Source organism: Ciconia boyciana, chromosome 6 (assembly GCF_034638445.1).
Source record: "Ciconia boyciana chromosome 6, ASM3463844v1, whole genome shotgun sequence".
In the NCBI taxonomy this organism is placed as follows: domain Eukaryota; kingdom Metazoa; phylum Chordata; class Aves; order Ciconiiformes; family Ciconiidae; genus Ciconia; species Ciconia boyciana.
In genome coordinates this window covers 25665519-25684227 of record NC_132939.1, presented here as the reverse complement: position 1 = coordinate 25684227, position 18709 = coordinate 25665519, and the positions used below count along the sequence as shown (strand labels likewise).

General features: G+C 39.0%; 1 protein-coding gene across 1 annotated transcript in view; it reads right to left on the bottom strand.

Moving 5' to 3' along the window:
• Nucleotides 1-33: 33 nt before the first annotated feature.
• HSD17B12 (hydroxysteroid 17-beta dehydrogenase 12) overlaps nt 34-18709 on the bottom strand; it is a 95294-nt gene continuing 76618 nt past the window's right edge. The window contains exons 8-11 of the mRNA XM_072866284.1: nt 13873-13954; nt 8882-8947; nt 1931-2080; nt 34-1718 (exon numbers count right to left, since the gene is read on the bottom strand). Coding sequence (XP_072722385.1) covers nt 1614-1718; nt 1931-2080; nt 8882-8947; nt 13873-13954 — 403 coding nt within the window. The 3' untranslated portion in view covers nt 34-1613. The remainder of the gene's footprint in view (nt 1719-1930; nt 2081-8881; nt 8948-13872; nt 13955-18709) is intronic.

Below are 18709 nucleotides of genomic sequence, written 5' to 3'. Positions count from 1 at the left end.
AACACTTTATGGAAAAAACCAACACATTAAAGATTCAGAGTAAATTCCATTTTATTTGTTTTACAAAGTCAAAAACATACAGATTGTTAAGTCCAATGCTTCCACATCAGATCCAGAGCAAACCAAGTCATGTGCTCTTACAGAACTAATACCACTGACTTCACCATCCCTGTTCAAAAAATTAAGAAAACTATGGGATAGGATCTGCATCTCAGATTTGATCAGCACCATTGCATCGGTATTCAGGTTTTTTCAATGTACAGAAATGTTAGCCCCAAACCATGTCTCAGTACAACATAATTTACTTCAAAATCAGAGCTTGAAATTATTCTTTCAAGGACAGAAAACAACCTCCACTCTTCAACCGTATGAAGTCACCACAGAAAACACTGGTAGCTGCTTACAATTCGATTTGCCTTGTAAGTTTCAGTACATTTTATGTTTATGGAAAGGAATGTTAGAGACCAAAATCTTTATTTAAAGAGTAGGTAAATACAGACAACAGCAGTGCAGACTTCTCATATACTCTGATCCCTGTCTCCTGGAGTTGGGTAACTTCAGCCTCACTGGAGCACTCCATTTCAGAATAGAACCATGAAACAAATCCGTTAAACACAATTAAATTAAAAATGTTCTGCATTTAAAGAAGTTTACTGGTTCTCATTTTTAAAGCTGTCTCAAATATGCAGGATTCACATTTCAAAGGCCCTCACCAAAAAGACAGACTGATACATACTTCAAAAAGAATTTAGCCATCATTGCTAACAAGGAGAGTAACCCATTTCAAGCTCTGCATTTAAAGTGCCCATAATCTTTTACATAGCAACCAGCACGCAACACATAACTTGTGACATTTATCTACATTGTGTTATCACCACCTATTACAAAGAGCAGGCACTGAACTTTTAAAAATGTTATTACAAATCGTAAAGATTACATATTACTGAAAAGTTAGAATCCATATTCAAGAACCAAGAATTTAAATACTTTTTGCAATGTTATTTTATGTATATATTTATAGCGATTACACTCATTTTGGTTTTTGCCCTGTTTCCCTCCAGTTCATAACCAAAAATCACACTGGACTGTGTAAGCAGGGGAGCGCTCACAAGATGGCTGACAATGCAGAGTCCTTGCAAGTACCCTAAGCTGATAAAAAGTTATACTCTGTCAATAGTGCTAGGTTACCTTTTTAAATAAATATGTTCCCTTCCCAATCCTCCCCACCTGTCCAGGAATATGTGAGAACTACTATTATTCTGCCCTTCACCTATACATACACAATACATAGATGTGATGGATGCTATATAACCAAGCTGTTCCTCAACAGCACAAGGTCTGATCAAGTCCATGTAAGTATTTCTTAAAGCACAGTGCAATTTTAGTCCAAAGTGCTTCCCCCCTCATATCTATAAACAAATAAAGCCTATTTTTAAATCAATAGTAGAAGTCAACAGTCTTGTTTCACCTGTATCCTCAAAACAAGACTGTTTTTCTTGTTAGAAAGTACACCTACGATTGAAGATGTTTAAAACATTAGGTTTACTTGGTGCTGCAGCATGGGTAAGGAACCTGCAGGAGCCCCAGGCTTCCGAGATCAAGTTGCATCCAACTTACTTCTCCTTCATTTTTTTCAAATAACGAGCCCGTACTTGTTTGTTTGTTTTCATGAGTAAATTAATGGCAGCCGGTGTAGGTAGAAGAGAGACAATCCATCCCTAAAAAAAAAAAAGGGGGGGAGGAAGTCTCAGCTTTTTATAGCCTGTACTAAGTGAAATCATCAGTTACGAGCACACACAAATATTAGCAAGTTACGATTAGAAGTTGAAGAACAAAAATATTTAATATTCAAAATTATTCTTTACTGTTCTTCCATAATAAACACATACAAAGGACGTTCCAGATCCTTACGTTTTCCAAGGTGACTTACCATGAGTGCATGGGGTAGGCACCCGTTGGTCCGGGACTGCAGGCCTACCGTGCCTAAGGCAGCTCTGACATACGTTTCAGGACTGGGCTTATCGAAGGTCGGCTTGCGAATTTTGGACATTTTTGTTGCCACATAATACGGTAGAACACTCTGCATGTAGGAAAGAGCGTGTTAAGCAGAGAATACTTTCAGATTGACTTACAGATCCATCAAGGAACTAAAATAATTGGAAATTAGGTAACCTGTATACTGAATTCTAGCTTAAGCTAGCCTTCTTTGTGATTCTCGTTATAAGATCACAATGTACAATATCAAAAACATTTTTAATCAGATACCTTGTGGGCCACATTTGGCATATGAAGGATAGATAGCTTAGTGGTCTGTTGACAGTCAGCATCCCCAGTTGGGGCCCTAGAAAAACTACTCTTGCAAGCCTATGGCTGAAAAGCCTTTCTTAAAATTTGTGAGTGCAAAACTTCATTCCATCTGTTTAACAGAAAATACTGCAGTGTTGCTTCTCTGTAGTAAACCCCCAACGTTTGCTTGGGAAGGAGGAGCAGAACCCAAGACAGGGATTTTATGCTTGAGTAACAGATCCTCAGTTTGGCACCTGTACAGAGAGAAACACAAATGCAGGAGGAAGAAGGAGGAAAGGAAACGTCAGGGAACTCGGAACGTTGAGCTTGTAACTCCACAGGAGGGCTTGGAGGAAGGAGGAGATATCGGTAATGGAGTGGAAGACCTCAAGGACAGAAGGAAGGATCAATAAGTGGAGCACAGTTAATGGGCTTTTATAGCAATGTTTGGAAGAAACAGAAAAAGTGACGGTGTGTCTCAGAACTACCCAGCGCTGGCATAATGGAAAAGCAAGAGGAAGCGGCACGAGTATGTGGTTGACAGAGGGACACTGGTACCACAGAGGCATGTCTGTGGTGGGGCAAGATAGACCTGGGGGATCCAAAACCACATTCCACCTATCCCCAGCTCCTGCTACTGGAGAAGGAACGGGAAATGCATGTACACTTGCACACTAGGAAGCAACCCTCTTTCCCCATGGTCACGGTTTTGGCATTGCTTTCAACTTGTCCTCAATCTAGACCTCTAAAAAAACCAAGTAATCAAAAAGCCCTGATCTACAGCCACTCAATCAGATGTTGAGATACCAGATCTCACAAGATTTGAAAGGTTGGAACCTTATCACTCTGACAAGGACCTCCTAAAGCACTGACAGTTTGTGGATATAGTAGTGATTCAGTACATACAGTCACTACTACCCATCACAGTAGTGAGTGCTATGATTCGTGTACCTTTACAGCAGATATCCGAAAAGCGTGCATCCACTTATGCTGCACTAATGGATCTCAAAATGAGAATACCATTTCAAAACTCAGTATATTTGGGTTCAAAACTCAGTATAGTTCAAAACTCAGTATAGTCTCTTAAAGAACAATGACCACACATGCTTGACCTCAGAAACATTAGCTTTACTATCACACTCTCAGAAGCATAGCACAGGCGGGAAAGGACCTCTTGAACTCTCATTGACTATTTATCCATGCCATGGCTGTGCACATGTCAACAGGAATTCAACTCACAAACAGGAAGCAGTGGTATGTCTGCTCATTCCTTCACATTAGAATGTTAAAACTGTGCACTTCTGTCTATAAATAGGACTTTCAAAAATATACTGCATGAGTCCACTTTCAAATGGAGAGGAAAAACTTGGAGACCTGAATTTCAGAAGTGTAAGCGGTTACCATTGCCTTTAAAATTGCCAAAAGCTACAAATGCTTGGATAAGAAAACTACTCATTCTGTTACCATAACAGCACAGGTACCTAGTTTCAGCTCCAGAATGTGAACCATTTTTCAGATTATGTTTCTAAACTGAATCACTAGTTTGGTGTTTTAAAAAAAGAGAAAATTCTAAGCTTCTTATTCACCACCAAATTACATCTTCAACTTCCCCACACAGAGTGGCACGATGGTAATAGTTAAGATTTATTTTCTGTCTTCCTCTGCGCAAAACAGACTTAAGTGAACTGCACTACCCAGTTAAGCCACTGGATAGCATGAAGGGGCAGACAATTGTGCATGAGGATACTTGAAAAAGCAAGCATACAATAGGCACTACTGGTTAGCTATTGATCCACAGACTTCAAGGCACATAGAAACATAGGATTACACTCCAACATTTTTTTTCCTCCCAAATGCTCTCTAGAAAACAGAGACAGGTATTTAATTTCAGAAACATCAGATTTACCATCTTCCCATTAACTGTGCCATATTTTGACAGCTATGAAGAGACCTGTTGAATCCATTAAGTTAGTTTTCCCTCCTTCTTCCTCCCCACAAGGATCTCAGACATTCATGAACCATATCTAAAACTAGCATGACAGATTAAATATATATATATATATCTTTCACTGCCTAAGCATTTTGTATTCAGGCAGATATAAACCCACACTACCCAGGCAAGGAACTGTATAGAAAATTCCTTGTCTTTATCCAGAGAAAGCTTAGCCTGCTCTCCAGTTTCAAAACATGCCTTAAAAGGAGCTTATATCAATACAATGTCTCTTGCTCTCTTAAAACATTTACTAGTGCTTACAGCTCTGATGCTTATTAAAATTGGCCGGCACTCAGAATTGGGGTCTTGAATGTTGTATGGATGCAAGAACTGATATTAAGTCCTGAACAGAAGCCTCTATTAATTATGCTACATTCACATGAAAATAAGCCCCAAAAAGTCAGAATACCTTGTTTACACAATTTTATCACCTGTTTTACCTTACTTTTAAAAAAAGACCTGAACTCTTGAGCAATTCCAAAGAAATCTCTTTCCATTTCTCTGGGGAAAAGGAGGGTGGGGGACATAAAGGGGAAATGGAAGAATGGCAGCAACCACAGCTGACCTGTACAGAAAGCTAAAGAGCAAAGTTAAACAGCTTTGGCAGAAGGCAATACCATTAGTCTGTTGATGGCACACTTTTGTGAATACCTGGAGAGAGAGATGGGCTTCTTCGGTGTGGTGAAAAGGAGGCTGGTGGTGACCCAATACCTGCTTATAATTATTTCAAGGGCAGTTATGAAGATGAGAGCCGAATAAAATAACAAGAGGCAAAACTGTCAATTTTGGCCGTGAACTTTCAGACTGGACACTAAGGAAAAAAACATTTGCTGGGAGAGCAGTGCAACACTAACAGATTGTCCAGAGAGGTCACGGCATCCCGGCCCTTGAAGGTTTTCAAGATTTGGCTGGATAAAGCCATGACTAGCCCATGACCTTGTATTAGCAGCAATCCCACTGCTAACACTAGGAGAGCAGGAGGTTAGACTAGAAAAATTCCTAGAGATCCCTTCAAACAAACACTTCCATGATTCTGTGATCTGATATTTCATATAGTGGATATGGTAGAAGAAAACAGGTAGTGGAAGTTTTCACTGTTCCACTTTTACTATAGATAGTAACGAAGTATAGAGGGAAAATGCCAATACTGACTGAACTTTAAAAAAATGGGAGTAAGAGAAAGGGGTAAAGAACCAAGCAATATTTTTAAATATATTCAAAGAGCAAAAGTTTCAAAAGAGTCTGCAGAAACCTTTCAGGGAGAGATTTTTCCAAAAAAGTCTTGAGAGAAGTCCTTGTTGTCGTCTTCCTCATTACTTTTCTTTTTGCTTATCTCTTTCTCTTTATGTAAACACACACAGAATTTTAACCTATGCTATAACTGTGCTGCTTCTGTAAAATTAAGCAGGCCTGTCAGCCAGAAAGAGTATATTTTTAATCTAAAGATGTCTGCATTGCAATGAAAGCACTATATACTATCAAAACTAAGCTTCCACAGAGAAGGCAATTCACTGGAGCAAAACTGATTACCTTAGGTTGAACTTCAGAAATTGGTAAAATCCCACCTGCACTTTGTTTCTGCTTTTCACACAGTGGTACTCTGCAGGTATTGGCATGGTAAAAGTTAACTGTTTTAAATGGTGATCTCAACTGGAAGTGCAAGTTTGGAAAAAACTTTTAAAAGTGCTACATTTCTGAAGGCCAGAGAGATGAACTTCAAAAAATCTAAAAGGAGATGCAGTCTTCCAAAGGGCTTGAAGAAGATACGTCAGCTAGTCTTCACAGGAAGGTACCTGTAATATTCATTAGTGGTTTATAGTGACTTAGGCTGGAACAAAACGACAAGGACATGGACTGCAATAAAATTAGCATAACAAATTGAAGCTGTGACAGCTATTGGTCATCAGGCCCACATCACTCAGAATGGCAATTCACTGTCTATATTTAGGGGCAAAAAAGCAGTGCTGTCAGGAATTCAGCACCCTTAGCCAACATGGGAGTGACAAAAAGACAGCTTACCGCAACCTGTTAATTCTTGTACAGGAAAACATAATTGTTGATACAGAAAAGCCATTTGTTTATAGTGTTAAAAATGTAAGACACTAAAAACTTTTTTTCTAGCTTTTCCATATCCAAAAGGTAGAAAATCTTTCCCATACTATCTACATTCATACTGTGTTTAATGCCTTTAGCCAAGCATGAGTTACTAGGTTATTTACCTTTTCAGTTTCAATAGGTACTCCATAGTCATAAATGAGCAGTACCTGCTCCTTCTTCGTTTTCCTCTCAAACTGACAGAGTACTACTTAAGCAAAATTTGGGGAGGAGGAGAATGCCTGGTTACAAATGCACATAGGAACAACACATCTCAAAGATGTAACACTTCTTTCTCCTGCAAGCATCTGCCTCTAAATACCCTCACACTGAGGTAACTATCAGCAGCTTTACCTGAGAAAACACCAGAAAACAGAGAAAGAGCTTAGACATCATACTGCAACCAACACACACAAAAAAATAATCACACTCAGCTATTTTGGCAGTGAAGCTGTGTGTCGAAGGAGCCCGTACCTCACAGTCTCTAGGTAGGCTTGAGCAGGAAAGAAATTCTACTGGAAGACTTCATATTATTGACGTAGAAAAGAGAAATACTCTACCAGTTCCTTCAGTCTCATTTGGAGACTCTGACCACAGATTAAAGGGACACATTGCATGTAGATGAAATGGATCGGCAGAACAGCTGTCTGATAATGAAGCTAAATCTGCAAGTAATACAACTTGAACCACACTGCGGAGATAGAAGTAATATAGAAGGGTAAAAGTGACAAGAAAGCTGTAAGGAACTTGCAGTATGGTAAAAACTGACCCATTGCTGGACAGTTTGGGGCTGAAGCCAGGGAAAGGCTTGGAAAGCCCTGTGAGAAGAGAAAGTAACAAGGAGACATAAACCACTAAAAGTTGCTCCAGCTTAATCCACTTCAAGAACTGAGAGCACACACAAACCACCCTGTACGCTGAACGTGTACCTGTTCAGAGTGCTACCTTTTTATGCATCCTTCATTGCTGCACATTGGTTTAGCTGAAGGTACATCCCAGGGTGCTAGGACACAGCATGAAGCACTCTGAGAAGTTTTGCTTTGGGAACTCTACAGCAAGTTATAATCTGTTACCAGCATAAAACTGATGTAATTTAGTCTGTCCTTGAGAAGGTCTATAACAGTAGCTAGAATGCTTTCAGTGACCACTGTTGCTAGCTTCCTCTCCACTGCTAACAGACCCCAAAATAAACAGCATCCCTTAAGATGTTTAGTATAAGGTTTAAATCTAGGTTTAAATTAGGTTCCCATTAAAGGGTCAGTGACTGTGTGGGAATAGCTCACCCAGCAATTGTCTTTTTTCTTAACACAATTCTCCCTCAGGAACTGGGACAGCACATTATACTAAACATCTGGGACTAAACATCTGGATACTAAACTGCAGGACATTTCCTGGTGATAAGTTCTTGTTTTGCTAAGTATGCTTAAAGGGGGAAAAAAAAAATCTAGCACGTCAAAAAGGTAACATAGCCCTAAGTTGTTACCAACTTCTCTATGGTTTTAGCCAGTAATAAAAGTTGTGTTCTCACGCTTAATGATTACACAAATAAGGCAGGCAACTTTGTGCCTTACTCCTCATAGGACCTTTGGAGTTCAGATGGTTTTGAGAACCACTATACAGAATAGGGGAATGACGGGAATGGACATAAGCTAATCCTGTTTGTAAGAAGATCCCTAACTGAATTTAAAAAAAAGATACACCACTGTCTTCACAGTACAGGTAAGCTCTTATACCACCTTTATCAAACTGACTATTGCTCTGGAGAGCAACAGGTGTAATAAGTAATGAAAAACTCAGTGTTTGCAACCAAAGCTGGAAATTCCAGCTACGTTTTGGAATCAAACACTAAGAGTATGTGGGAAGTGATATTAAAGCAAAATCACATGAAGTGGTGAGAGACTGGTTTGGTTTGCTTTTATGCCCCATCAAAAATAATTAAAACCATGGAAGGTAAAAAAATGGGGGGAAAAAGCAAGACTCATTAGTAACGTGGAAAGCCAGTACTAAAGAAAATTAAATCAGTCTATTCCATACAAAGGGTCTTTGAGGCTTTTGTTTGTTCTTGCTACTATGCTTACACTAGCAGTTGATTCACTGACACTGCAGGGAATGGACTGCAACTATTCTAGTCTTTTGAGCAGCTACCCATTGAATCTCTGTACAAATGCACTCCAAAAGCGCATTCCAGTAGACTAAGTTGTATAAAGATGTATTCTACAGAGTTGCACACAGTTTTATGGAATGTTTTGTACTTAAAGGTTCAATTACCATCATCAGCTAAAAAAAAAACAACACACCAACAAAAAAAAAATACCCCCATGTTTTTTCTTGCTTCAAGATGCATTGTTTCAGAGTAACTTAAGAAAGCTGCTAATGGGATCAAAGGAAATCCTTATCCTTAATCTGCGTCACATATTCACGAATAAGAGAATATGCTGATTTCCTTTTGTTACCAAGACACCAATGTTGCTGTGGTAACCACACTTACATGAAACAAACTCTACTCACCTGCACAATGATGCCCTTGCTCTTGTATTCTGCATGGAGGCCTCGGGAGAAATAATCCACAAAAGCCTAGAGAGAAAAGAAGGGAAACATGCAGCATGCTACACATTAAAATGGAAACTACAGTTTGCAGGTTTTTGTAAGCATATTTGAATTACTATTTATAGTTCCTGTTTTCAAAGTGAAAAACCTTAGGTTTTCAAATAAACTTTGCATATTAGAGCAATGCCATCTGAATAGAAACCCTATGCTTACGAAGCACTTTTACAGAAGTGAGGCTCAATCCAAACAAATAAAACCCTTTTTAATTTAGAAGAAAAAGAAACTAGATTTGTTACATAAAGCCTAGTTAAAAAAAGAAAATAAGACTTTGTACATTCACATTGTTCACTACGTATGTAATCTCCTTAGACTTTGAGTGGTTTAGGTAGGTTTCTCTTGTGCATTTTTTTTTTTTTTAAACACAGTGTGTAAATACTCAGTCTTCTGCCTTTACACTTTTAAGAAATGCCACCCTATGGTGATACTTCTTCCTAGTCCTGAAGTCCACCTCCACAGATTCTCTTCCAAACTTCTGGAAGTTTTAGAAATTACAAGACTAAAAGTTTAAAGAAAGAAGTGAAAGGGCTTAAATGGTGGATGCTAGTACCTGCCTTCAAGATGCCCTCACATCTGATAGAGCTGCCTCCATAACCATGCCGAGAAAGTATTGTCCTAATAAGCCAAGGCTACTCAGCAGTTCAAAGCAGCATAGATTGCCCCTCCCACAGTTCTTCTAAACCACCTTTCCACTTTTCCCTCCTGCAGTCCACTGAGATGAAATATCAGGTTCTGCTATGGTTTCTTGTTTTAGTGAAACAATACAGCCAAGGAGGATGAATGGAGTACCTTCAACTGAAGGAACTAAACTATCTTATCCATGCTTGAAGCTAAAATAAATACTAAATAAATTAATTCAAGTTGCTTCAGACCAGTTTCAAAACAAACAGCAAAGCTCTAGTATTGCACCTGCTTTACAGTCTTCCTTTGCTGACCATGTCACCATTGGATTAACAGAAGTGCTAACTGGAACCAGTGCTAAAGCTTGCAGCGCCCAGTGTTTTTCCTATTAAGGTCATCCTACTGAACTGAGCCTATACAAGAAGCAAAAGAAACACTCCCACGCTACTGGGCTATTTCTATAGACACTTTTCTGAGCATAAACAAGATCTGAAAGAAAACTAGATTTTGCTGTGTAGCAGATAGGTGCTTTTATTCTTCATCTTCAAGTTGTATGCACAAGCTAGAAGGAGGCTCATTAAACCAAAAAAGTTTATCTTCTGCCCAACTGTTCTTTCTTTCTCCCTTTCCTCCAAGTACAAGTACTTAATTAAATCCAGTACTCAACAAGTCTCTGAAAATCAGGCCTAGCAGCAAGGGTTCAAGTGACCTAGTCGTGCTATTGCAACAATAAGGCACTTGCATAGACTTGCAAATAATTCAGTGCAGTCCCTAAACACAGTTGCCAGATGTATATGTGATAACTGCACAGAATATATCAATAATCTATTAAAAATAAATAAAAAACTATATTGTGTTAATCAAAGGGCTTTGATCATTCAAATTTCTAACTATTTCTACATGACAGAGTCCTGAAATCAGCTACTGCTCCAAATATGGAGAGAGAGTATAAAGAGATGACAGTGTCATCTCTACTGGTTGCAAAGAGCTTGCAATAAACATAATGTTCATTTTACATGAGAAGAAAAAGCAACTTCCAGTATCCAAATAAACTTTGGAGTTTTTCTTCTTGAAGAATGTATTCCAAGACAAGGTGGGTTTTCTACCTCCAGATCCTCAAGCCCCCCAGCCACCTCTAACTTAAAACAGTCTTAAGAATGTCACCTAATTAAGCATCCCCTGAATGAACAGATAAAAACTGCATTAAGCAAACTTCTTCTCCTTGGATGTCCAGTAACAAACCCAAATACTAAAGACATGGGGGGCGCGGAAATTGTATTTCACTTCTCATTAGTATTAATGCAGGTAGATAGGTAAGCCTGTCAAATAGGACTATGACTCCTTTAAAAGTGTCTTGTTTCATTGTAAAATAGGGAATTCTCCACGGGAAGGTTAAAGAGTTGGACTGCGTCTGTTCCTGATAATTAGCCAAAGCCATTGACTTAGACCTGAAGGATACTATGCTTTAAACCCCTGCTATATAGATGAGGAAAAAACCTCCTAGAAATTGCAGATACAGTCTTTCTATAGCTACATTAGGGGAGTCACTTTCATGCTTACTAATCTTGCTGTGGTAGAAGATGAGCAGTGCTGAGAATAGGCAGATTACTTAACCTGTAATTGAGTTTTAGGGGGAGGGGAGGAAATATTTGAGATTCTCATTGAAAAAAGACTAACCAAAGCAGTGTAAGGTGTATTTTCACTAAAATCAGAAGCTCAATTCATTCCATAAAGCTGAAGGCACTGCCACAACGAAAGTGACCTTTCGTATTGAAACAAAGAACTGCGCTCTCAGGAAACAGCTATTTCAAGAGCAAATTTTATCAGCTAAAACTAATTCAGGCTTTCATAATTTCTAAACTTAAATATCTCCTCCTTTAGTATGAATAAAATAGTGTGCATCAATTCCTTTCTGGAAATATGAAGATGTTACCAAGACTCTAGAGGAAACATAACATAGGTCTGTTCTGACATGAATGACATACTGAAGGTTTTTCTTCATCCTGTCAAGGTTCTGCTTAGACTCTGAAATCCTTGAAGTATTTAAGGTAATTACCAGGTGCACCTGAAAAAGCTGTAGTGCCATACTGCCTTAATACCAGTGTAAATGTCTCTTGCATTTAGTTTTATCACATATACTTCAGTTCCATACTGTTTACCCATATTCTGTCTTTACGGCATTAACTGGAGACCTTTTAGGTGAACATTTTAGAAACACCTATAAGTATCTTCAGAAAAAAAATAAGACCAGCTGCAGAAAGACAAAACTGTCCCGGTGACACAAAGAGAAACCAAAGCAGATAAATTTAACATGAAATGTAGATTTAGAGTATTAATTTATGAACTGGTGAAATAAACTAGCCTACTGTGGAAGAAGACAGGAAATTTCAGTAAAAGGAGTGTTTGGCTAAGCAGGGAGCTTCTTGACGAACTAAAAATGAGCATATGAGAGACAGAAACAAGTAGAAGTAACAAAAGAAACATAAAACATTATTGGGTACTTCGGAATAAAACCCAAGGTAGGCAAAGACTAGCAAAGGACATTAAGGGTAGCAGTAAAGGATCCTACAGGTACACTAGTTTTAAGAGGAATTTCAGAGAAATGGGGGTCTGTTGATGGATGAGGGAGACAACCTACAGATAAGGGATAGAAAAAGGTTAAGGTATTCAACATTTCTCTGGCCTTTGCACAGCCAAAGCCTGCTCACATGCCTCTACATGCACCAGCTTTGTTTAATGAAACAGGCAGAGGCAGCAACTATTTAGGGACTCCTCAGAGAAGCTCGATGTATTCAAATCCATGGAGCCACCATGGATTCACCCAAGAGAGTTGAAAGAACTAGTCTGTATGTATACAAGTCTGCTGCCTACGATATCTGAAAAACTATGGAAAGTGGGGGAGGTCTTTGACAACTGGAAGAGGGCTAATATATCCCTCCTTGAAAAGGCAAGAATGATCCCATCAGCTTTAACTCAGTTCATGGAAAGGTCATGGAGCCCTCCTCTCGGAATTCATTTCCAAGCACATAAAGGACAAGAAGATACATCAGAAACAGTCAACGCAGATTTATCAACAGCAAATCATGTTCAGCCAACTAAACTGCTTTCTACAATGGAGTGAACTAGCTTTGTAGATGAGGGAAACAGGTTTTTAATATATATAAACTATATGTGTGTGTGTAGAGAGATATATTTTCACTTTGGTAAAGCTTTTGACACCATCTTCTACAGCATTCTCATTTGGAAGTCAAGCAGATGTGTGCTGCAACGACAAACTGCTGGCCAGACTGAAAATTGGCTGGACCACCAGACTCAAAGGGCCATGATCAATAGCTTGACATCTGGCTGATAACAAACAGAGAACCCTACAGATCAATACAGAGGCCCATATTCTTCAGTATCTCCTACCAGTGACCTAGACGATGACACAGACCATGCCCTCAGTGAATTTGCAGATGACAACATTAGATGGAGCACCTGACATGACAGAGCTTCAGGCCAGAGAGACCCTGCTAAACTTGATTATTGTTAAATATCATGAGATTTCTTGACTGGCACAGAGTGAAGTGCGAAGTTCTGCATACAGAGTGGGATCATGTCATCCCTTAATTTTGGTCGAGTAGCAGCCCTGCTGCAAAGAACCTGCAATTTATGGTGGCTGCCAGGGAGAAGGATAAGCCAATAATCCACTCACTGCAAGAACATCAAATGACATACTGGGCTACATTAGCAGGACGTATGGTCAGCAGATCAAGGGAAGTTGACTATTTGGTAATGGCAAGGCCTTAGAGCTCTACCCTTCCTCTTACCTAAAATGCTAAAGTTAAGGCAACTAATAAAAAAGGAGGACAAATGTTTGCTTCCAGCAAGCACCAGAAGAGCCCTACTTAAATAAATATGCATCTTCAATATATACATATATATAATCTTCAGTAAGATTAGGGAAAAAAGTTTTGAAGACAAAATAAGAAAGTGTTAAACTTGGTCAATGTCCTTTCTCAACCTCACACTAGGCTTAGCTTGCTTGGTACACTAGCATCCTTTTCCATGTAAAAGTAGAATGCGTGATGAAATATATAAAATAGTCGTTTCCATGCCAGTAAACCCTCGCAATTTTTCTCTCGACCTTCCAGCTTCCACTATCGGAAAAATTCAAGTTAGAAACTCAGGACTTTTACTTCATGAAAGCACCACTAGATGGACACCAAAACACTTATTCCTGTAGTGTTGGCTTATGTTTGACACTTGATTTCAGTGTGGAAAAGAACACTTACCTTGGTTGCGGAGTAAAGAGTCAGCAGCGGAGCTGGATACATCCCAGCAGCTGAGGAGATATTCAGGACTACACCTTTTGATCTGAAAGACAGTGAAGATATATTATTGTGAAATAAAGGAAATATCTTTCATGTTTCAGAAAATTATTGCAAGCCTAAAGAAAAAACCTTCAGGATGCAATTAAGATCTGTTTAAAAACCCCAACCAAATCCTAAATTGAATTTACTAATATGACTTTAAGCACAATGTAAGTATTCAAGCAGCTGGTATAAATCAGGAACAACTCCAAGGTCAATACAGCAAGAGAATCAAGCTCCATACATATATATTTATATACACATGCACTGGGCTAAACTGTGCTAAACCGATTGAGTGAAGCTGGCACAAGTCCAAAAGGCAACTTCTAAATGTCGGGCTAGGGTGGCAGAAATGGCAACACAAGTTTGTTGTATAAGTTACACTTTGATAATCCCTTTCATCTTCTAAATGTTACTTCATGATGGATCTTCAAGACAGGAAGTATCTGAATCTACTGCTCAAATACAGAAGTGTTTTAATATAGTGTGGAAGATATTCAGTGGATGACTACAGAAAATAAGAGTTGTTTTACAGCTGTATTACAGTAACACTGAAAGTATTCCACAAAAATATTTAGGTAAGGGTACCAGTCTGAAATTAACTACCACCTGCTCTGCCAAGCACTTCTAAAGCATGTAGGACAGAAAGTAAGACTCCTGGATTTCCCAACCTGCTGACTGATTTTGAGCATGTTTATTTCTGTAACTAGTTTTACCTACAAAACCAGACACATTATTTAGTGCTAGGTAGAAAGAAGAATTAGTTTTAAAAGCTTCAGGCAAATTAGGGCAAGTATGCTGTTAGAAGGTGCTACCAGGCAGTCCAACACAGTGAAAGATGCAACTCAGCTTCTTCTTACCCTGTAGTAAATTCAAGCCAGTTTACCTGAATGTACTAAGTATGCCGTGTTTAGTGCAGAGTGAGAACATTCACACAGGTCAGCATCACACAGCTCAACTCCTGCAGATTCACGTAAGAGTTTCTCGTCATATTTGTTCATCCACGTATACCCTATGCTGCTGCTGCCACAATGATTTAAGTAGCCATCTTGAAAACAAACAGCTGAGCTTAAGTGACCCTTAAAAATTAAAACGATGTAACTCTGAAAATTGTGACAATAGATTCAAACCAACATGGTTTCTGCCATGATACAAGTGTGAATTAAATCTGTGATTGATTCACCTCTAGAAATGAGATGGCTAACATGACAGAAAAGAATCATTTCAGTCATTCAGGATTTCAAACACCTTTGGCAAAGTTCATTGCATTTTTCAGGAGTTATCTGCAAGGCTTGGCTGGTGAAATAAAGTAATAACGTGAATCAAAATATGTATTATGGAGAAAATAAGTCCACAAATTAATCATGAATTTTCACGACAGCAAAAGGTTAACAGTGGATGCCAGAAGTTTTTCATATCAAGACAGGTGGTGCTTGTGATATTTATTCATGAGCTCAAATGGGGATTAGCAGTGAAATGAGTATTCATGCAGTTTTTAAGAGATTACCAGATTGGAGAATGCTATAAGGAACTTTTTAAAGAGCTCAGACTGCTATGTGAACAGACTACAGAATGGCAGATGAAAAAAAAAAATCAATATTAACAAAACCAACAATGCATACTAAAGAAAATAACGTGAATTAATCACAAACCTTGCAGGACTCTAAATCAACCATCCGCTGCCTGGAAAACCTGAACAAAGTCCACAAGGAGTTCTCTTTTGTGCAGCAGTCACCAAAACCAGACAAGGAACAGAATGGTGGGAATGGCATGGACAGATCCACCACCACTGAAATCTTGTATTACAGTCTATGGAACACTTTTATCCCTTCATATATAGGACAGAAATATTAAGAACCTGGTGATTTAAGAAAGGGGAAAAGGAGAAAAAAAAACCCTGATACATTGATGAGGTGAAAAGATCGGTTCAATTTAGCTACTTAAGAGACTATTAAGAGCAGTCATGATAAGAGTATAAAGACTAATGAATGACAAAGATCAAGATCTTGATTTATCCTCTCAGAATACAAAAGAAAGATGACATTTATTTAAATGAAAGACTAAAATTTAGATCTGATAAAAGTAAGTGCTCTTCCCATATTCAGACTATGGGAGTACTTGCAACAGAACTTAGTTGAGGACAAAAGCTTAACAGGATTCAAAAAGAGGTAAGCATTTATAGGGATAAACACAAGCCTCATGCTTATAAAACAAACAAGCTTTAGAGGAGAGGTTGGCATTCAGGGTGTAAAGCACAGGTCTCGCAGCATCTGGCTAGACTGCAACTTTCCAGCAGTAGTGACCATCATCTAGGTGCAGTGAATTAATGGTCTGACCCAGTGAAGAAACCCTCTTGGAAACACAACAAATTAATAGCAGCCCTTTGCAGAAGCTCCATGTATTGGTCTCTTTGAAGCAGTCAATGCCACTGTGGGTTTTGTGGTTTGTGTTTTTTCTTTCTAAAGAAAACAGTCCTAGCCTTAAAAGCTCATAACTCAAAAACTCCAGATAAAAGGAAACTGAGAAAAGCATGCGTGTAGGGGGAACACTTCCAATTACTCCACTTACAATATTGCTTCTTAGAGGAATTGCAGAAGAAATGTTTTTAGGGAGGGATCTGAAGAACTACGTGAACATTGGTGCAGCAAAAAGAATTTTTGGCTCCATCCAACTCAACTGTGCACTTAAATAAAAAAAAGTTGGTCAAGACGAAGAGAGCCAGGCCCACACCCTCACACCTCCCCATCATTCTACCTTAAGTGGTCCAGCGCCAGGGAGGCTATATTTAGCCATCTCCCTGTTGCTGTGGCAACCAGCGCCTGCTCCAGCTGCACACCAAGTGGAAAGAGCAAGCTTCCTCTGTAATGTAATTATGCACTTGCTACTTCCCTGGCAATAAATACCATAGTTTGATATTTGTCTAGAAACAGTCAACTGATTTTTGTTGTTGTTGTTTTTGTTCCTAAAGACATCAAGCCTCGATTTTCAGTTCTATGAGTCTCCCACCTTAGACAGTTGCCTGAAAATTTACAGAGGAACTGCTCATTTAAGTGTAATAGGAAGCTGCAGATTATAAATTGTCACTTTAAGTGTTCAGAGCACAGGAGAGGAGCCACAGCAGAGAATCTAAATGCCATTACCAGAAGAGGCATTCATCTAATGCTATGTTTATTATAAATAAAAAGTAACAGACACACCAAGATGCAGTTGTGTTTTCTCCTTACAGACCTGGGTGCAAAGCATGTAAAGCCTGCTCTATTTCTGTATTTATCTTGTAATATATTGCCATAAAACACTCAAATACGTAAAAGTACGCACTATAGCTCCAAGATACTATAGCGTACTACGTCACATCTATCTACTCAACAAGCTATCCTCCTTGAACAAGTGAGGAATAACGATGGGATTCCTAGTCTAGTTTTATTCTTAGAGCCTGGAGCCCTTTTTCCTAACCCACGGTCCCATGCGAGAAATTTATGGTTGGCCCAAAGAGCAGCAAAGTACAGCTACCATTCGTTCATGCTCTTGGATTTGCTGGACAGGCGTGTCCTCCTGTGGTTACAGACTCTTAGCAGTGTTAATGGCCTGTGAGCTATGACTATGCAGGAGTCAGCAGCTGCAGACATTGCTTTTGTGCACTGCAAACCCAATTGACTTCACAAAACCAAACAGAAAATGGAAGCTTTTTAACATATTTTTCCCTGGGACAGAAACCAAGGCCTTCGTTCATGTGGAGCAGTCATTCAAAGTGGCTGCTCACACACAGGAGAAAGTTCAAGGTGTGTACTTTTATATTTTTTAACCACTATTAACCTTTTCTTTCCAAGATTCTTCATGAACATTTATCCTTGAGACTCCCGAGGTAGTTAGGAAAAGTGAGAAGAAACATGACATGGTGTGCTCAAGGGTAGTCAGAACCAGAAGTCAGCAGGATCCTGGTTTGCTGCCTTTCATTCAAATCTTCTTACCCAGGTTAATACGTAACAGAAAAACATACACAGGATATTCTATAAGTAGAGTATACACCATTCTGTCCTAAGAAGCTGAAGAGACCAACTCTGCCAAATGGATAACTACGACATTTATTTAGACAAAGAAGAAACTGAGGCAAGAAATTGTTAGAGCTTCAAAGGTCCAAAAATGTATAACAAAACAACATTAAATCCTTGGAGAGCAGAATGGCTTTGGTCATGTTGGCATCTTCAGAGGGCAGTAGTTTCACAAAAGGCAGGTCCCTTTATCTATCAATAATAGTATATGGGCAAGGAGTAACTTTTGACTTACAAACCCTGAATAGCTACCACCACTGTACTATAATCCTCATACCCTACTCCAGCTTTATTGGGAAATATTACACCCCCACCCCAGAGCTCTGTCTTGGGTCTTCTTTTCTAATTCAAGTTTCTTTACGTGAAATAAACTCTTTCTTATCTCCTGACTGTTTAACTAAAAATCTAAGGCTTGCCATCACCCTGGATACTGACTCCCATACTGGCCACTAGCTCTGACAGTTTGTACCCACGAAGAAATTTTGGTTTAGATGTGAAACATTGCTCTGCATCTGTGCAACACTTGAGTAATTGAATCCTGATCTGCAATGAAGACTCCCAGATAGTGGGATGATACAAGAAATACCAATTTTTTTCTTAATCTTTTGTCAGATTTGGAGGTTTGCCCCATATATATGCTCCTCCTACGGTATTCATTTGGAGGCAATACCATGGTGACTGTCACGCACGGTTCTACACAGCCTTCCTCA